We start from the raw sequence: 20,116 nt of genomic DNA on the forward strand, positions 1-20,116 counted from the left end.
ATGATTGGATGATCTTGGTGGGTAGAGCACGCCGGTTGCCCTCACCCCTGAATCCGCTAGTGAAAATCATAATAAGCTAAACGCCTCTCCCTTCTTTTTTAGTTGACACTAATTAATTTTATTCCTATTATTACGAAAGTTTTATTAAAGGAATACGAATGCTGAAGTAGTCCCCAAGGACACATACAATTCCGTTTACCACTGTTATCAGTCAGGAGCAAACCCAAATATAAGTTTGAAACATTGGACCTACGGTGAGACCGGGGTTGTATGCGAAACATTGGGTGAGTTGCTTATGGAAAAGCACCAATTTAACAGTTCACCAGCAGAACCCGATAAGCAATGACCTGAGTCAGCAGTCGGGTTTTAAAAGAGGCACACTATAAACATTGTCGGCAACCTCAGTACTTAATTCCGTCATACTTAAAAAACGCAGGATAATTAACTGACAAAATCTTGTCTTAATGAATATGCATGAGGCAGGGGAGACAACTCTTTTTCTTATGATTTTGTATGTCACAATTGAATATTCTTCAATAACCCTGTAATTCCAGTAGGCCGAATGGCTTTGCACGGAATTTATTATTGTAAAGAAAATGTGGACCAGGTTCAAACCCGTCCTACGCCAAACTAACTTTTCGACGGGAAAGCATCGGGTATCATGAAACTGCCTTATAATATAAATCATTCAAAACTACGAGACTTTCGTAGCCAGATCGCCCAAATTTAAGGCCTACCGGCGCCTATCGGCTACATCATGGCTTGACCTCTCCACACCCTCGTGCAGTTTAAAGAGTACTTTAGAAGTTTTCATCCTTAAATGGGGAATATAGCTATAGATAATGATTAAGCCCGCAAAAGGTTGACTATATAACAACGACTATTAACATGTACACGTTACACACTCGCGAGAAGATGACTAACTGCGGTTAATGGAGGCCGATCGAGCTCTGTGTGCGCCACCTTGTTTGGTTGCAATGACTCGGTGCCTCGAATTATACTATTAATCTTTCCGATCATAATCAGTGCCGAGTGATCAATTAAATGGAATCGACAAAGCGCTTGACGATTTTGAAAGTTTACCAATAGAAAAAGAGCGAAAAGTCTTAAGCTCCGCCCTCAGAAAGAGCACGTTGTTAGTTAACACGCTCAGACGCTCTACGATATATAACCGTTGCATTTGATTTGGTTGTGGAGACTTTGTGACCACTTTTGATGTCTCTTATCACAGGTCTCTTGACATTTTGGGTCCAAACATACTATTTTGTAGAATACCCCACTATTCGCCAGGGGTAAAGTTTCTTCTTTGACTTCAAAATTTATTTAGGTCACAATGGGATATTTGACGGGGATCAAGATAAATGCATCAATTGTAAAGTGCGGGTAAAGCTTTATAAACTAAAAAAAGAAGAATAGTTGTGGGGCGCTCGGTATAGAACCGCATAGGCAACGCTCCCCATATCTCTCTGAAAATGTCCAATATTCTATTTGACCACTACTAGATGACGAAAGTCTAGACCAACGGGCAGATGGACAGTTTTTATCTTTGCTGACATATGTATTAATTCGTACAAGTATATAAAACAATCATGTTATCAGACAGAGGTCAAGAAATTGTCAAGTTTGATAAGAAATTAAATTAAGTTTATTGCTTTTTAGTTAAGAGAAACCGGACTGGAAATGTTGCGGATTTTCATATTTGTAATTTTGATAACATGTGCAAGTGGATCCTGGAAAAAAGGCGTCGCTGCGTATGCACCAAAGTTACTGTGTGATGATTTCAAAGCACTCAGCAATATATCGTGGTGGTATGTTGTCTTTCAAACTTTGTACTATAATACTAATATCAAGAACCATTATAGAGTGGGATGAATGAATGTTATATATAGCTACCAGGGGCGTAGCTTGACGAAAATAAATGTGTAGGCCACTTTCTTGGGGTGTCTCCCCCCACCCCCCCCCCACCCCCCGATTTTTATTTTAGCTATGTTGTGGTTGGTGCGTTTTGTTGTAAAAACATTAATGAGAACAACAATATCAATCTTTTTACCTTGAAGTAAATTTATATTAAGGCGCATTTGTCGGGATTTCAAATTTAAGCCCCTAACCCCCTATGCCTTTATTGCAGATTTAGCAATTTTATTAATTCGATTTTCTGAAAAATGTGTAGGCCGCGGCCTACACGGCCTAAAGGAAGCTACGCCCCTGGCTACATGTGTGTTCTTGGTTAACAACGTTCAATAATTATAGATGGTGACGAAAATGGCGCATTTTCACCCTTTCACTTTTGTGGAGGCAAGCGCAAAACAGTGTACAGACAAATCGTACCGCTGCATTTTAATGCTTACCTAAAAGACGAATGCACGAAAGTGCGAAATTACACCAAAGAGGGGGCACCATATTCACTTTTTTTGGTGTTGCAAAATATATATTTTAAGCGTGACTAACATAAAAGGAATGCCCGAGGAAATTCTTTAGCAATTTAATCATGTTAAACGCCTTTTTGTCAAAACAAGTCGCCGACACGAACTTAACATTTGTTAGAATTATTTTAAAATTCAGGTACGACTGGTCAAGTAATCTTGACCGATATGATCATGCAAGGACGTTAAACAACTGCCCACCCAATATGGACATGGCTCCCATGCACGTGCCGATGATAAAGAAAATGTGGAAAAATGGTACACATCCAACACTCTCACCGGGAGCCAAGTACGTCTTAGGCTACAACGAACCCGATCATGCAGATCAGGCGGACATGACCCCGAAACAGGCGGCGGATTTCTGGCCGGAGGTGGAGCGGCTGGCGGCGGGGCTTCCCCTGATTTCACCTGTAACGGCCGGACAGGACTTCCCTTGGCTGGATGAGTTCTTTCGCCTTTGCCACAACTGTCGCGTGGATTATATCGGCGCTCATTTATATAGGTATGAATCCATGCTTGACTTTTGGAACAGAGGGGCTTAAAAGTCTACTTTAGTTTTTAAAAGTGTCAAGGAAGTATGCAGTGGCTGTGTAGATGAATTGTACAGTTACATAGAATTAGTCTGTGGTTACTGTGTCGTAGGAGTAGACGCTCCGAGATGTATACAGTAGCTTTGAAATTGACTGTGACATTATATATGCAGTATCTTAGAAGTATGCAGTGGCTTAGAACTACGCAACGACTTTTAAATCGACGGTGACATAAAATATGCGGTGTCAGAGATGTAAACATTTGCTCAAAAGTCCACATCGCTTTAGAAATATACAGAAGCTTAGAAGAGATCAGTGTCTTTAAATCGGCTATTTAATAAAGTATGCGGTATCGTTGAAGTATACAGTATCTTAAAGTTCGCAGCGGTTTAGAAGTTTGCAGTAGGCTAGAAGTATGCAGCGGCGTTTTGAAAAATTGACTGTGACATAAGGGCAAATTACACCAATTTGGAAGCGTCTACTCATTGTAACAGGCCTTACTTCTTTTTTATTAACACATGACAGTGACTCAAAGCATGGTTATAATTGCTCAGACCATTGGCTACTTTCTATATTTATAGGTTTTTAAGCTTAATGATTCGTGATTTCAAAAACAGCCTGAACATGTTGGATCTACTTGATCTTCTTCTTTGTTTATATTTTCACTGCATTGTTTGTCCACGTACACCGGATATGGTCACTTTATCGAAAACACACTGAATACGTTAACTTATTTTTTTTTCTTATAAGAAATATAACTTTTTTCTAACGTTGCTTTATGTTTAGAACTTACATATGACGAACTTTCTCCCCATAAATGGTGTTGGTGGATCATGAAGCACCAGAAATAAGTGTAATTTAGCGTGCTGATTGGTCGATAGTGTACATAATCTAATAATAAGACTTCCGTTTCCGGTTAAACATAATGTTGTTGTTTTAATCTGCTGTCTAAAAATGGAAGTAACTGTGATAAAGTGTTTCATGGATAATAAAAATGGACATATATGCATTTGAGTACATTTCGGTGACATCTGTTACCAAGTTCGAGAAACAAATATTGTTTTTGACGTATTAAATTGCTTGAAAACAGATGTTCGCCCAAAAGGCTTAAAACTATGACCATAAGCATTATACAGTATATGTTGTATTCTCAACAAGTTAATACGACATGTGTTCACCAATTTGCTTGCCAAATTTTCGTCACGCCTGACTGAAGCGGACCTGTTCAGTCGTATCCAGTTATAGAAGGCGCGTGGCAGTATTCGTTTATAACAGGATAATTTATTCCTTAAATTGACTGATCGTCGCTAAAATGGGCATTAACATCCAATTATGGCGTATTCGCATTGGGACTTTATCACAGCCAGCGAAATGCAAAAACTTCACAGACACAATTGAAAATAAATAAAACATACATGTCAAGGTGCGTACGGATTATATTGTTCCTACTTCTAGCAGCTCAGTGTATAGAAACGAATCCGGGCCCTGATCTCCGAGAGCGATCCCAAAGGACCAAATCCACAATTAAAGCCCCGCACCGAGCTACCGGAGGCAAATCGACACCGGAAGTTGCCCAGGAGTCGGGATTCACACCACCGGAGGTCCACCTCCAACAGCCATCCGGAAGTGCCCATGCCGGTAATCAAGCATCAATCAGCAGCTGGTTGCACGTATCTAACCCAGGCGATAAGGGTGATGCCAGTAGTGACCACAAAGAGAACTGTTCACCTCCGAACGAGGAATTGGAAAAAAGCGACATAAACTTAATGTCTATTCAACTAGAAATCTGCCACGATGTGAAGAAAATGAACAGTAAATTCGACAAACTTGAACAATCTGTAAATGACTTAAAGCGAGAAAATAAGGAAATTAAACAAAATAATAAAACTCTTTCTGAAACTGTACAAACGCTAAATGACAAAATGGAAAGCTATGAGGAAAAACTCTTAGAAAATACTAAACTTCAGGAAAAACATGAGATATCGCTGCGAAAAAATAACCTGAAGTTTTACGGTTTAAATTTCACAGAACCGGAAACTAACTCGCAGTCCGAGCAAAAAGTACGCCAGTTCATATCTGAGCAACTTGGTATCGATTCAAGCGACATGCAATTTGAATATACATACAGGCTTCCATCAAAAAAAGACCGCCCTATACTAGCAAGGTTCTCATCACTCAAGCAAAGGCAAACGATTATGGACGCGTTTCGGGAGAAAAGAAAGAATCGTACAGTAAACGGTAGGGTAGTGGAGGACCTACCAGAACGCATTGTTAAATCCCGTACCGCACTGCACCCTTTCCTTGAACAATGTATAAGAGAAGGGAAATCCGCTCGATTTAAATTCGATAAACTCGTAGTGAACGGCGATACGTATGAGTATGACTATATATCCAAGACCCCGGTTGTAATTAATAAATAGGGAACTGGCCGAAGCCCAAAATGCAGCAACTTTGTAAATAGTTTGAAGTCGATTGCTGTTTGTTCCATGAATATACAAGGTCTAAATAAATACTCTAATGATTCAAACTTAACGAATTTCTGCTACGATTTTGATGTGGTAGCGTTATACGAAACATGGCAGACTAAAGTACAAGAATACCAAACACTTTTAAACGGATTTTCTTGTTATGAACAGATGCGGAAATCTTATAACAAACGAGGGTCGGGAGGCGTAGCTGTTTTTATCAGAGACAGCATCAGCAACGGTTTTAATAAAATATACGAACAATTCGATGAATGCATTATTTTTCATACTGGGCAAGAATTTACAGGATATAAAAATGATCTTATTTTAATATTTACATACATATCGCCGGAACGGTCAGTTATCTACGAAAATGAAAATAGTGACGGTGTTGATATTTTACGTCAAAAACTACTATTGATTACTTCAGATTTTCCTTCAGCGACGATATTGTTAGCAGGGGACTTAAATGCTCGGACAGCGGATCTCAAAGACTTCATTCCTAATGATGATCTGGACTATATTTTTGGGGAAACCTCATATCCTAGCGACAATTTTAATACGTCAAGAGTAACCAAAGACTACACTTTAAATAATTTTCATCATTAATAGAACTATGTTGTAACTTGGCAAATGGTGGAAAAAGTTTGGTTGATTACATTATTGCATCAACGTCACTTTTTGAGTATATTGAACATTTTGAGGTTGGCATGGAATCGTTTTCAGATCATTTCCCGTTAAAATGTATATTAAACCTCGAAAAATCGAAAGTACGTGATGCTTCGAATAGTGTTAAATGTTCGTTTCATTACAAATGGAAAGAAACATTAAAAGACACGTTTTTAGAACATTTTTGTCGAAATTATGATGCTTTTGAACATACTGTTTCAAACGAAAACGCAAAAAGCAAATTAGCAGAATTCATCGCTGTATTTCAATCGGCAGGGATTTGTATGAAGAAAAAACGAGGGGCAGTTAGAGAAAACAAAATGACACAACCTGAATGGTGGGATTCGGAGTGCAAAGATTTGAAACATCAAAAGTACAAGAGTTTGAGAAAATTTCGGGTCACAAACTGTTCTTCTGACTTGAATGACTATCTCAAAGTTTAGAAACACGTGTAGATTAAAGCGATTACAATTAGAACGTGGGCGACGCAAGAAATTACTGGAATGTAGAGATAATCCTAAGCTATTCTGGGATAATATCAAACGTGCCAAGGGGATTACTCTAAATTCCAATGACTTAGTTTCTAGCGGTGAATGGTATACACATTTTGAAAAACTTTTCTCGATCAACAAAGACAATAATAATGCTTACACGTTGAACGAAGATTTTGCCCCTTAACAAATGGAGGTAAATTCAAATGTGTTAAATCTACCAATATCTGATGACGAAATTTTAAACAGTATTCGAACATTAAAACGAAATTGTTCGACAGGGACTGATGGCATAGGAATAGAAATGTTCAAATGTACTATTCATAAAACATTGTCTTACCTGCACAAACTTTTTAATGGGATTTTTGAATGTGGCGATTTTCCAGAAAGTTGGAGTGAAAGTATAATCACCCCGATTCACAAAAAGGAACTAAATTAGATCCAAACAATTACCGTACTATATCGTTAAGTAATACAATAAGCAAGATATTTATAAATTTCTTGTCTAAAAGAATTATGAACTGGTGTAATGAAAATGATATTATAGACAAGTCACAAGCTGGATTTATGCGTGGGTATTCAACCAGCGATAATATATTTAACCTACAGTCAATTATACAGAAATGTACCACTCGAAAGAGGGGGAGATTCTACGTATTTTACGTCGATTACTATAAGGCATTCGACAGTTGTGATCACCATAGACTCTGGGAGTGTCTCTCACGTTACACCATAAATGGGAAATTTCTTAATTTTTTTCAATCCATGTATAGCAGGATGAAAGCGTGTGTTAAAGTCGCAAATGGTCTGACAGACTTCTTCGCATGTAATATAGGCACAAAACAGGGGTGTTTCAATGAGCTCGCCGATAATTTTTGCATTGTTTATAAACGATTTAGTTCATTATTTACGAACAAATACTAACAATGGCATCTTTATATGTGAGGAAGTTGATAAACTGACGACGTATCAAGCTTCGCAGAAACGGCTGTGAATTTGCAACGCATTATCAATAATATAGCGGACTTCAGCGATAAGGTTGGCATGAAGGTTAATACACAAAAATCACAAGTTATGGTTTTTCGAAATTGCGGACCACTGCGATATAACGAGCGGTGGAAATATAAAGGGGCGCAACTAGAAATGGTACCATATTACATATACATATTCATTTTCATTGGATGACGGAGATACCCGAGGCCGTCGTTCTTTTCCGTAAACTTCTATACGCAATTAAAGCTGTGAATTGGAAACATTTATAATCGGAAGTGTCAGTGACAAGGGATTAGTGGCCGCTAATTAGTGTTTATATGGCTTCATGGGGACAAAAATTAGTGGCCGTGGCCGCGTTAGACAGTTGGCCGCTTAATGCACGTACATTATATAGTAAAAACGTGCGGGGGGAATTTGGAGTGGCCCTTTAAGGCAGGTGGCCATTTAAAGCAGGTGACCGTTCAACCAGGTTTGACTGTATCTTGGCGTTTTTTTTCACACCCAAACTATCTTGGACAATGACGAGAGAAACATTGGCTAAGCAGGCTCAAAGGGCAGTTTATAGCATATTTAACTACTGTAAACACTTCGTGTTTTTTTTGGACCAGATGAAGCATTTAAACTATTCGACGCGATGGTTGTACCTATTTTATGCTATTCGTCAGAAGTATGGGGTTATGAACTGTCAGACTGTACGGAAAGAATACATATACACTTTTGCAAATATGTGTGTGGATTAAACAAAAATGTAGCAAACTTCTTTGCTTTAAGTGAATGTGGGCGATTGCCAATTTCAGTGACCTATCAGACACGTTGTGTTAAATATTGGCTTCGACTTACGGATATGCCAGAACATCGGTATCCAAAACGGTTTTATAACTTGCTCAGAAAACATGACAATTCGGGTAGATCCAACTGGGCTAAAAATGTAAAACGCATGTTATATAAGTATGGATATGGATTTGCTTGGCTAGCAGATGGTGTTTGAGACTCAGTGATATTTCTAGCACAGTTTAAGAACAGGCTAAAGGACATTTCAAGACATACATTAGAAAATAAACAGTTCACCCAAAGCATTGAATTACAAGGAATTTAAGACTATGCTTGACACTGAAAGATATTTAACATTGGAGTTGCCTTTCTTGCTGAAAAGATCACTGTCAAATTTTAGATGTTCAGGGCATAACTTGATGATTGAAAGAGGCAGACATTTAAATGTTGACAGAGAATTTCGATTTTGTGCATTTTGTTTAACACGTAACGTGTATATCATTGAAGATGAGTTTCACTTTCTTGTCATATGTCCACTGTATGAATCGATACGGCTAGAATGCTTTAAAATTGTATGGTTTAATAGGATTCGAACTCTTGCATTATTTTTCTGTATGATGTCTGATGTTAGAGAGAGACAAATATTTTCACTAACAAAGTTTCTACATAAAGCAAACATGTTGAGGCAAACTTTGTAAAGATGAGTATACAAGTCATTGACAATATGTTGTTGATTAATCTCTTCTGATCTATATTTAAAATGCATATATATATGGAACCTGTGTATTTTAGGCCGATGGCCTTTAATTGCAAATTAACACGTATTGTATTGTATTGTATTGTATAATATATAGGGAATTTATTTCGTAGCCTATGCCCATAAACTATGCAGCGTCTTTCTCCAGTGGTTTAAATGTTAGTATATAATACCTGTATATGCCTCGGTCACATTACCATACGATGTCTGTACGGTTTATGACATCGTACGATTCCACTATTTTTTAAAATTCATACGGTCTCCGTGCAATCGTAGCTTCTGTTCACATGCCTACGAAAGGTCGTAGGATATCCATCGAAGCTTATTCCATCTACCATATTTGCTCTTTGCATTAAGTTAGCAATGTTTCTATTAAAACAGGTTGTACAATTACAAATGTTTATATGCAAATTTTCGATAATTTAAAGTGAACGAAATCCCCACAAATCAGCGAAATAACAGAAAATAAGTTGCACTTAGAAATCAACATTATATTCACGATATATACCCTCGATCTATATATGAAAGGATTAGGGTGTGTTCATTTAAACCTTTAAACCTGAATCTTTATGTTTTGACTACCTTAAAAGCTTACATTGGCTTAGTATCTATACAATGGCTTAAAATCACACAACGCAAAGATGGGAGATGTGTTATATCAACATTTTTATATTACAGGTGTAATGCGGACGAGATAATGACGTTCGTTCAGAAGCTGCACAACCGCTATCACAAGAAGGTGTGGCTCACGGAGTTTGCGTGTCCCTACACGACGGACGAGAACGCCCAGCTCCACCTTATGCAGACATTGCTACCCCGACTGGAGGCTGCACACTACGTATACAGGTCAACGTTTTGTCCGATTCATAAAACTCACCATAAACAACATGAAGTATTTAACACTATGGTACAGGTATAACACGACCTGAGGAACATTTTTCCGTGTATTGCGTTTATTTCCGAGTACTGTTTTTTCTGTGTAGGTGTGTGTTTTTTCTGCGTACTTGTGGCTTATTTGCACATACTTATGGTTTATTTCAAGATAGTCGTCGTTTGTGGTTTATTTCAAGTTACACGTCGATAATGCCCATGAGCTGTAGGTTTACTTCAATGTGCGCATGCCCATGAGCTGTAGGTTTACTTCCATGTGCGCATGCCCATGAGCTGTATGTTTACTTCCATGTGCGCATGCCCATGAGCTGTATGTTTACTTCCATGTGCGCATGCCCATGACCTGTAGGTTTACTTTCATGTGCGCATTCCCATGAGGTGTAGGTTTACTTCCATGTGCGCATGCCCATGAGCTGTAGGTTTACTTCCATGTGCGCATGCCCATGAGCTGTAGGTTTACTTCCATGTGCGCATGCCCATGAGCTGTAGGTTTACTTCCATGTGCGCATGCCCATGAGCTGTAGGTTTACTTCCATGTGCGCATGCCCATGAACTGTAGGTTTACTTCTATGTGCACATGCCCATGAGCTGTATGTTTACTCCCATGTGCGCATGCCCATGACCTGTAAGTTTACTTCCATGTGCGCATGGGTTATGCCAATCGCTTAAGGTTTATTTCCACGTACTTTCGGGTTTATTCCAGGAACTTCTGGTTTATTTTCAGGTACGCGTGGTTCTCGGCTCGACCTAAGGGGACTGCGTTTGTCACCCACTCGGCAAGCCTGCTCGACAGAAACTCTTCAACCCTGACAAAAATAGGGCGCTTCTATAATGACTTTCAGCCAAGCGGAGCCGCACATATTGTTGGCTAGCATACGCCGTATATCAAAAAGATAAAACACATGAATAAAGGTGTATATGTATTTAATCTTTGCATATTTCCTCTTTTTTAATTGTTCTAGATCGTTTCCATTTCTAGTGTTTTATTTTACGAGATTTTATAATCGAGCAATATATTAAATTCGAAAATATCACGTCGATTTATTGGACAAACAAGATGGCCGCAAAACTCGTCAAATATTCTTGGTAACTGGCTGGGATCGAAACCACAACCTCTTTGGTGAGAGGCGGCGACCTATATCACTCGATCGCTACTGTTACTAGAAGACTCGTTGATACTCACATAGACCACTTTCCTCGCGCTGTTACACACATCGTTCTAAATGAATACAGCGGTTATATACCTGGATGACGGAGTACACACAACGTAGCACTCACGTACACGTACATGTACACGTACTAGTTTGCAACCTTTCTATTGATGATTATTAGATGGACAACTCCTTGTTTCCATTTTTTTAAATGTTTGTATTTCAATTCTAATGCTTTACCATTAAAATAAAATTGTAACAGTAATAAGATATTTACAAATGATCAGAGGCGTATCAAGGGTTCGACATTAGATGGGTCGTCACTTAAGGGCGTAACCTTTTGACTTGCGCCTGCCCTCTCCCTAAAAACTGACATATGTTGTGATACGAAAACTTGGCATGGGGGTTTGGGGTCCCAAAGAAAATTTTAACAATTACTAGTCCGAAATGTGTGTGTTGGATGCCCCCACCCCGCATCCGCTTGTGATAAGGGATTGAGCCCCTTTGTTAACATGATGATATTCGTTAAATTATCAAAAAGATAAAAGTTCAACCATGCTGTTCTTGATGTGATCGAAGGTCATAGGGCCTACATCCAGGTCATTCGCTTATGGCTGATTTAAAGGCTGTCGAGGAAAGTATTTTATTAATTTGTTCGCAAAACTTTAGTTAAGAAGGTTTGGCTAAGCTCAATTCTACGTCGCAGAAAGTCTTGATTGACAAGTCCCTCTGGTGGATCTAGCCAGCTCGATTCTTAAAAGTATCATGCGAATAAAGGAAAGCTTTTGACTGATCACCCGCGATTTGTTGTCAATTTGGGAGTCAAAAGGGCTGAGCTGGAGCTAGAGCATAGGTCTGCTTCTGGTTTAAATCTGAGATTCAGTGGACCGAGTTAAATGCAGACTGCTTCTAATTTAGATATGAGAGTCTACTCTGCTGTCGCTTGAGAAAACAAAAAAACAACTAATTAATAAGTATTTACAAACAATAAAAGTTGTAAAAACCGACGTGGTTGTTTTATTGTCTTTTTTAACAAACAATACAAATAAAAAATATATTTGAACGGCTGGGCGTGCTTCTTCTTCTTCTTCTTCTTCTTCTTCTTCTTCTTCTTCTTCTTCTTCTTCTGATGATGATGATGATGATGATGATGAGATGATGATGATGATGATGATGATGATGATGATCGATCGATCGAGTGGGTATATAGCTCAATTGCTATTGGTATTATAAATGAAGTTTTTAAATACCAACGTTGCATGAAAATTAAATTGAATTTTTAACAGGAGGAAATCTCATGTGGAATAAATACGTGCAACGACAGGGCCCTTTTAAACCTTCATTAATATTTAATCATATCATGGCACACTCTTTATTTTAACCAACAATATGGGTGGAACTACTGGGTTCGAAGTCATTGTAGAAGCGACCAATCTTGGTCAGCGTTGCAGAGTTGTTGTGGAGAAGGCTGGCCGCGGGGGTGACAAAACCATCCCCGAACTGGTGTTTTATACGCGCCTCAAACCAAGCATACCTATAATATAAAACACCAGTATATATATTCGAATTTAACTCCCTGGTCGTGCTTCATACGAGTAACATCAGTATATAGAATCTGCCTCCGTGGTTGCTTTTATACGCGTCTCGAACCACGCATTCATAGAAAACGAAACACCAGTATACATAATCTGACCCCCTGGTCGTGCTAACTGACATCAGTATATATTATCTGATTCCCTGGTTGCACTTTGACCAGTATATATAATCTTACTGCCCGGTCGCGCTTCAACCAGTGAATATAATCTTACTCCCTGGTCGTGCTTTAACCAGTGTAAATTATCTAACTCCCCGGTTGTGCTTTAACCAGTGTATATAATCTGAATCCCTGGTCGTGCTTTAACCAGTGTATATAATCTTACTCCCTGGTCGTGCTTTAACCAGTGAATATAATCTTACTCCCTGGTCGTGCTTTAACCAGTGTATATAATCTTACTCCCCGGTCGTGCTTTAACCAGTGTATATAATCTTACTCCTTGGTCGTGCTTTAACCAGTGTATTTAATCTTACTCCACGGTCGTGCTTTAACCAGTGTATATAATCTTACTCCCTGGTCGTGCTTTAACCAGTGTATATTATCTTACTCCCTGGTCGTGCTTTAACCAGTGTATATTATCTTACTCCCCGGTCGCGCTTTAACCAGTGTATATAATCTTACTCCCCGGTCGCGCTTCAACCAGTGAATATAATCTTACTCCCTGGTCGTGCTTTAACCAGTGTATATAACCTTACTCCCTGGTAATGATATTATAATTAAGAATGGGCGGAGTGAGCGAAGCAAACAAGATTTTCTAAAACATTAAAATGTTACTCCTATGTCATCTAACTGTCTTAGAATACTACCCCGTTGGCAGAAATATTGTCAACGAAAATTCTGACTCAGAGAGTATGTATTGAATTAGGGGCAGTAGATGGACCTTTTAACACCCGCGAAAAAATGCTTTATGATTAAGCCTGGCACTGATTGCCTTTCTGCAATTTTATTGGCTGTAAATGAAGGTTGTATTCTCATAATAATTAATCACCTGTATACGTAGTTTGCAGCCTCCAGTCTGGGCAACAATGTCTGCATAAGGTGAAGCTGGGCGTTCTCGTCCCACGAGTGTGGACACGCAAACTCCGTGAGCCACACCTTCTTGTGATAGCGGTTGTGCAGCTGCTGAAGGAAGTGCATCACCTGGTCCGCGCTGCAGCTGTAGTTCAGATATGATGATATAGCACACACGTTCTAATACGATATATTCATAATTTAAGTCACTGTGTATTTCTAAGGAAACTGGTGTATAGTAGCCTTTGCATATTGTGCGGTGACTGTACATTTCTAAGCATGAATATTTTTGGACAATTGAATAGTTATAAGCCAATGGTTGTTTTGAAGTCCCGCTGTATTTTTACCCAAAGAATACTTCTAAGCCACTTCTTAGCCATTGTATACATTTAAGCCACTGTATTGTTTTAGACCAAGGTATGCGTCTAAGCTACTGAGCCTAAGACGGTACCTATATAAATGAGCGCCGATATAATCCACGCGACAGTTGTGGCAAAGGCGAAAGAACTCATCCAGCCAAGGGAAGTTCTGTCCTGCTGTTACTGGCGAAATCAGGGGGAGCCCCGCCGCCACCCGTTCAACTTCTGGCCAGAAGTCCGCCGCCTGTTTTGGAGTCAAGTTAGCCTGATCTACATGGTTCGGTTCGTTGTAGCCCAAGACGAACTTGGCTCCCGGCGTGAGTGTTGGCTGGGTACCGGTTGGCCATATTGTCTTTATCATCGGCACGTGCTCGGGGGCTGGGGCCATGTGTGTCGGGCAGTGGTGTAACCTCCTTGTGTTATAGCGGTCAAGGTTACTTGACCAGTCGTACCTATAGATGGTAAACATTTTTTAAATGCCTTTTCATATAATTGTCCACTGAACATGTCATTGTGTTTAAATTAGCAAATACCTTAGTAGCTTAATATATATAATATATACAGTACAAAATGCATATTTATAAAAATAAATCAATATTTTTTCACATTTTTTGTATTATGATTTTTAGTTGGGAATTATAATATTGTTTCTGATTTTTTAGAAAAATGATTGCGTTTGAAAATCCGGTGCCAGCGGTATTAGTATAGTTTAAGTTCATCTAGATAACACTTCTTGGCGTATCGCCTGCCCTTTACCAGCAGTAGAGCATGCTCCCCAACCTCGCCCCCAATACATTTTAAACTTGCCACTGAACCCATTTTGTTCTAATGACAACAACAAATTACTCACACAAGAAGTACAACCTTTACAACAAACAATAAAACTGGCAAATGCTCCTCTTGGTTGATATCTTTTGCTAGATTGTTCTGTTCGTTTTTTCGCCTCACATTTAATAGAATTCACCCACCAACTTTCTATGCTTGGTTTGCAAAAGGTATGTCAATCAGGGTCGCATAACAGCCTCGTCTGATATTATCATCGAACATTGACATACCTTTGAAACTAAATGTAAGTGGAGTTGTTCGGCGAAATTTAACTTCGGCCATTCAGCGCCCGTATTCAATTAAATATCTAGCAAATGTCTACACTTTCAGAATACGTATGTAACTTTCCACAGCACGTCTGGGTTATGTTTCTTGATAACACTACTTACTAAGTTTTGCTCGGTTGTCCGGTTAGCGCAGTCCTTAGCACACTCGCTTTTCACATAGGCGACCTGGGTTCGACTCCCGGTCGGGGCGCATGTGAGATTGGTTTGATGTCTGTCACCAAGCCGGACACTTGGGTACACCGGTTTCCCAACATCATAATCGTGCCAACGAGAGTGGTAAATATACCGTTGTAATAACTCGGTTGTCCGGTTAGCGCACTCGCTTCTCACCACTGCGACCCGAGAGCATGTGAGTTTGGTTAAGTGGTCACCAAGCCCGACAAGTGAGCTTTCTCCGGGTCCACAACACAAGACCACACTCTCGCGCAATATCGTACCAACGAGAGTGACTTAGCATAAGTTTTAGTAACTTTCTTCGCAATCGTTGTAAAATATATAACGTTTAAACTACCTCGGTTCACAATCGTTGTAAAACATATAAGTTTAAACTAAACTAACCTATCTAAATTTAAAGAATAACATACCACCATGACACGTTATTCAATACTTTGAAATCATTACAAAGTATTTGTGGAGGATATGCAGATACGCCTTTCTTCTGGGATCCATTGACGCAAGCTACCAAAATGGCTACAACGAAAAACCTGAGCATTCTCCGTTCGTTTTACATCTGCTGAAATAGAAAAAATAAACCTAACGTTCCATTTAACAGTAATCCACTTAATGCACATTTCTTATCATATTTATTTCTCGACGAGTTGGTTCGGTTTTCACCTCTAGAAACGAGTACCTCTATTTAATGAACTCACCTATATTAAGAAGTTACTTGAGATAAGAACAGTACAGGGCTTATTTGGTGCCATTAGAGTTAAACAATGACCTAATGTAGGTATTTGCTTATTTTTCTAATTTATTTTCAAGCATGGATCAGAACAAAATTTAACACACAACAATGAAACTAGTTTGGTATCAACACAAACGCCCTTAGTAACTACATCCATTACCCGTGTAATTTACAATATGTATAGTATATAGCCTTTAAGCACGATATTCAAGTGAAAGTTAAGTCCATATATATTATAAAACGAAGTCTAAGAATAGAAGGGTTCTGTTAAATAGCTTATTCAAATCATCAGGAATATGTAAATAAAGACATAAGCATATCCTGAAACAAGCAAAAAGCCGTTTTAAGTAAACAACAATTCTTGTGATTATTACAAATGTATCATTCATCCCATTCTTGGCATATCAGTTACTCATACCGTGTCTAGTGACCGACATATCGACATATATGAAATTAAACAGACAACAATAATATTCATAAAAAAACACCCAATAAAACAGATAAAAACAAATAACATTACTAAACAATATTCACTCTACCAAGAATAACAAGAACATAACGATACAAACCTACCAATAACAAGAACATAACGATACAAACCTACCAATAACAAGAACATAACCATACAAACCTACCAATTACGGATTAGGCTCTTCTTCAACTTTCTCACTGGTGTTCAGATTTGCATGTAAACTGTTTTGGTAAACTGAAAAATATAACGTTCTAACGTGAAACTAGCTCGTACAAAATAGAATCAAAAACAAGGTTTATGTACATGTATAAGACATTGCAAAACTAGCAATAATTAAACAACCACATGCATTGCTCATTTGTTTATTAATTTGATATCTAACAATTCGAATAGATCTCTAATTAATATATCCAAATTTATATACTATGCAAACATCTTAAGAAACTTATTAATATGTTGTTGTTTGTATCCATAAAAAATGTCCTGCTCTTCTGTTAAAACAATTCGTGTCTAAATCCATGTACATGTATGTATTATGTATTTGCTATAAACATGTCTGATATGTTAAATGCAATAAAATATTGAATTTGTTACTCCACAAGACATAAATATCATACACATTTAACAAACAAACCTCAGATTTTTCTACAGAATACAAAAATCAAAGAAAAGTTATGGAACTGACCGTCACGTGATATAAAACTCGAGGGATTTAAGACAAACGCGCGAAACAGTTCACACCTGATTGTTCGTTAAAAATATAATTATGAAACAGTCCGTCTTATGGTTAAAGGGAAAAAATCTGTTCTAAAAATCGAAATTGTAAGAGTTAATGTTACAAATGAATTTTAACATGACCTCGTTACATATATATGAGGACGGAGTTGAGGTTATCAATCAAGAGGTTGTAGTTGTTGTATTAACACTTTTATACCATGTTATGGAGGACAGCATTCAGTAATTCTAATGGCAGACTTAATAGTTCAATTATACAAAAATACAATGCAAAATTCAGGGACGAGCATAGCAGTCATATATTTAACTATGGGCTTGTTTCGAAAATATATATGGATCCAAGGCCAGCATACACCTAACGGGGTTTACAACATGTTTTGCATTTGGTGGGTCGAAATATGGCAAGAAAATTACCTCATTTAGCTTGGATACGCTTGGCACAATTCTCATTAGCGATTCTTTGGCCTCATTGTCTTTGCATGAATAACTTTCGCAAAATGTGCTTTACCTTACACCATTTATCAATTTAATGACGTACCTATACCACTTCTTATTTATTCATTTAAATGAGTTACATTCGACATAAAAATGTATAATTCGACAGCATAGAGAGTACTTTGATCATCGCATGTTTCATGTTACTGAAGTTTTCCTAGGTTCAGAGAATTCAACCTAATACTTTACCCAACAATCATTATCATCACAGTTAAGAAGGTCACATGAATATCAAACGACAACATAACAAACAAGAACCACATCATAAATCAATGAAACATATTGTCGATTAATTAATATTGTAAATGCATTGTAAACAATAAGGAATTCATTTTGAGGGCTTAATGGTGCCAGCATAAGTTTACGTGATATAGTAGAAATAGTCAAGTTTTGGAAGGTTAGCGTATACATCGACGAAACTTTAAATATAAAACCTTTATTAGCAATATATATCCTTAACCGTGTACATTTCGTTTTGTGGTATTTCTCTAAAATGAAATTTCTTGAATTCCGTATTGTATTTATTTGAAAGATTTGCTTTGGAGGTAAGATTGAATTCGGTCACATGACTGTCCTATTTTCGAGCAAGTGATGAAACTCCACAGCAACACTTTTACAACAATGTAACTGAATAATTGTCCTGGCATTTCCTTAACCGGTTAATAACCCATTTTTGGATAACGTATGTTAAAATATAGTTTACATATAAACCAGTGTACTTGTCCCTAAAATCATTTGTACCGTGTTTCGAGCGGCGCCCAAAAGTGCTCGTACAGTAAATGAGGACACAGCCACTTTTACTGACTCCAGAGTTATGGCCCTTGAACTTATAATAATATTTGACCGCTCTCTTACTTAAGTTTTAATCGACAATCAATGGAGTGGTCAACCAAAATCGACGACGTTACGTCATGTCGAAAAAATCAGGTAACTGCTTGAAAAGGACCGCCGTTACAAATCACAATTCGTGAAATAGTGAAATAAGCGTCAGAGCTGGCTAAAGTGTAAGGACACATCACAATATCATTCATGGTGAACTTAATTTGAGAAAATTGTATGCAAGATTGTGTGCAAGATGGATCCAAAACATGATTTCGTATATTAAAGCTGCACTTTCACAGATTTACCATTTATCACATGCTTACCCTTGTTTTCCGTGTAATTTACCCATTACGAATATTTTTTATCTTACTCATGTGTAAGATAACATATCAGACATTTCTATTGGCTAGACTAATCACACGCGACCTAGATATCCCTCCGCATTGTTTGTAAACAAAATGGTTTAAACGCCAACAAATACTTACCTCAATAATGAAGCAGTAGGACTTCCGGGAGACAAATGGCTAACGAATCATAGTGCCAAAAAGCATCTTGTTCGAAAACTTTCTGATAACAATGTTCCGCCAACCAGATAATGCAGATTACTAGTCACAGAAATATCCAGTCAGTCAACAAATACAGCCACATTAGTGACAAACAACACGAGAACATTTCAAACATCTCCATCTTAACAGGCAATATGCGACCAATGCCATAAAATTTGCTTGCCAGCTGTCGGTTACCAAAACACAAATACGAATTCCGCAGCACAGGTTTCCCATCACACAAACGTCCCGAGACCGTAATTCTCGAACTTGAACAGCTTGTTCTCTGGAAACATTCTTGATGAAACTTTTTTAACATCAACATCCATGCAGTGCAGAGTAAGGCTTCGTCGTAATCATCTGCATGTTGTGAAAATCCATGTACACTAAGAAAACGCTTCAAAGGCATCGTAGAAAGCGACAGCGAATAACTTTTAAATCCGTACACACAGTAAAACTTGACAGATCGATGTAGGTCACATAAACCGCGTAAAGCATGTACTCTCAGTGTGACGTCATCAAATTGTGTACTTATTGTGATTTAATGGTTAAGATTGTTCGTTATTCATGTTGTTGGATATTTAACTACACATTTTTATACTTGTGACTTGTTCAGCGCTTTATCAGGATTAAAACTTGATAACTGCTAGCTGTTTTTGTCATTTTCATTTGGAACTATTTATATGGCGCATCGTTGACATTCCACTCAGTGTACTTTGGCTGTCAAACAATGGGTTTAGAAAGTGGAACGTGGAATAAATTGGTAATAAAAACACCGTTTTAAGCATGTGATAAAAAAGATCTGACACTTGTTGTCATTTTATACAAGATTTTTATTAAACTCGTCCATGGAAGAGGCTCGCTTACTAACAAATTTCATGAACTCGTTTAATAAAATCTTGTATTAAATGACAACTCGTGTCAGA

General features: G+C 38.0%; 2 protein-coding genes across 2 annotated transcripts; one reads left to right on the forward strand and one right to left on the reverse strand.

Moving 5' to 3' along the window:
• Window positions 1-1,649: 1,649 nt before the first annotated feature.
• On the forward strand, window positions 1,650-11,024 carry LOC128218994 (uncharacterized). Its single transcript, XM_052926787.1, has 4 exons — window positions 1,650-1,808; window positions 2,563-2,925; window positions 9,778-9,945; window positions 10,715-11,024. The coding sequence occupies exons 1-4, from the start codon at window positions 1,681-1,683 to the stop codon at window positions 10,860-10,862; spliced, it is 807 nt and encodes a 268-aa protein (XP_052782747.1). The 5' UTR covers window positions 1,650-1,680; the 3' UTR covers window positions 10,863-11,024.
• A 1,277-nt stretch (window positions 11,025-12,301) lies between these two features.
• Window positions 12,302-19,618, reverse strand: LOC128220665 (uncharacterized). Its single transcript, XM_052929153.1, has 6 exons — window positions 19,131-19,618; window positions 16,757-16,827; window positions 15,802-15,950; window positions 14,198-14,557; window positions 13,724-13,891; window positions 12,302-12,675 (listed from the first exon to the last, which is right to left on the reverse strand). The coding sequence occupies exons 3-6, from the start codon at window positions 15,927-15,929 to the stop codon at window positions 12,519-12,521; spliced, it is 813 nt and encodes a 270-aa protein (XP_052785113.1). The 5' UTR covers window positions 15,930-15,950; window positions 16,757-16,827; window positions 19,131-19,618; the 3' UTR covers window positions 12,302-12,518.
• Between the last annotated feature and the right edge of the window lie 498 nt (window positions 19,619-20,116).

The sequence above is a fragment of the Mya arenaria genome, chromosome 15 (assembly GCF_026914265.1).
Source record: "Mya arenaria isolate MELC-2E11 chromosome 15, ASM2691426v1".
Lineage (NCBI taxonomy): Eukaryota > Metazoa > Mollusca > Bivalvia > Myida > Myidae > Mya > Mya arenaria.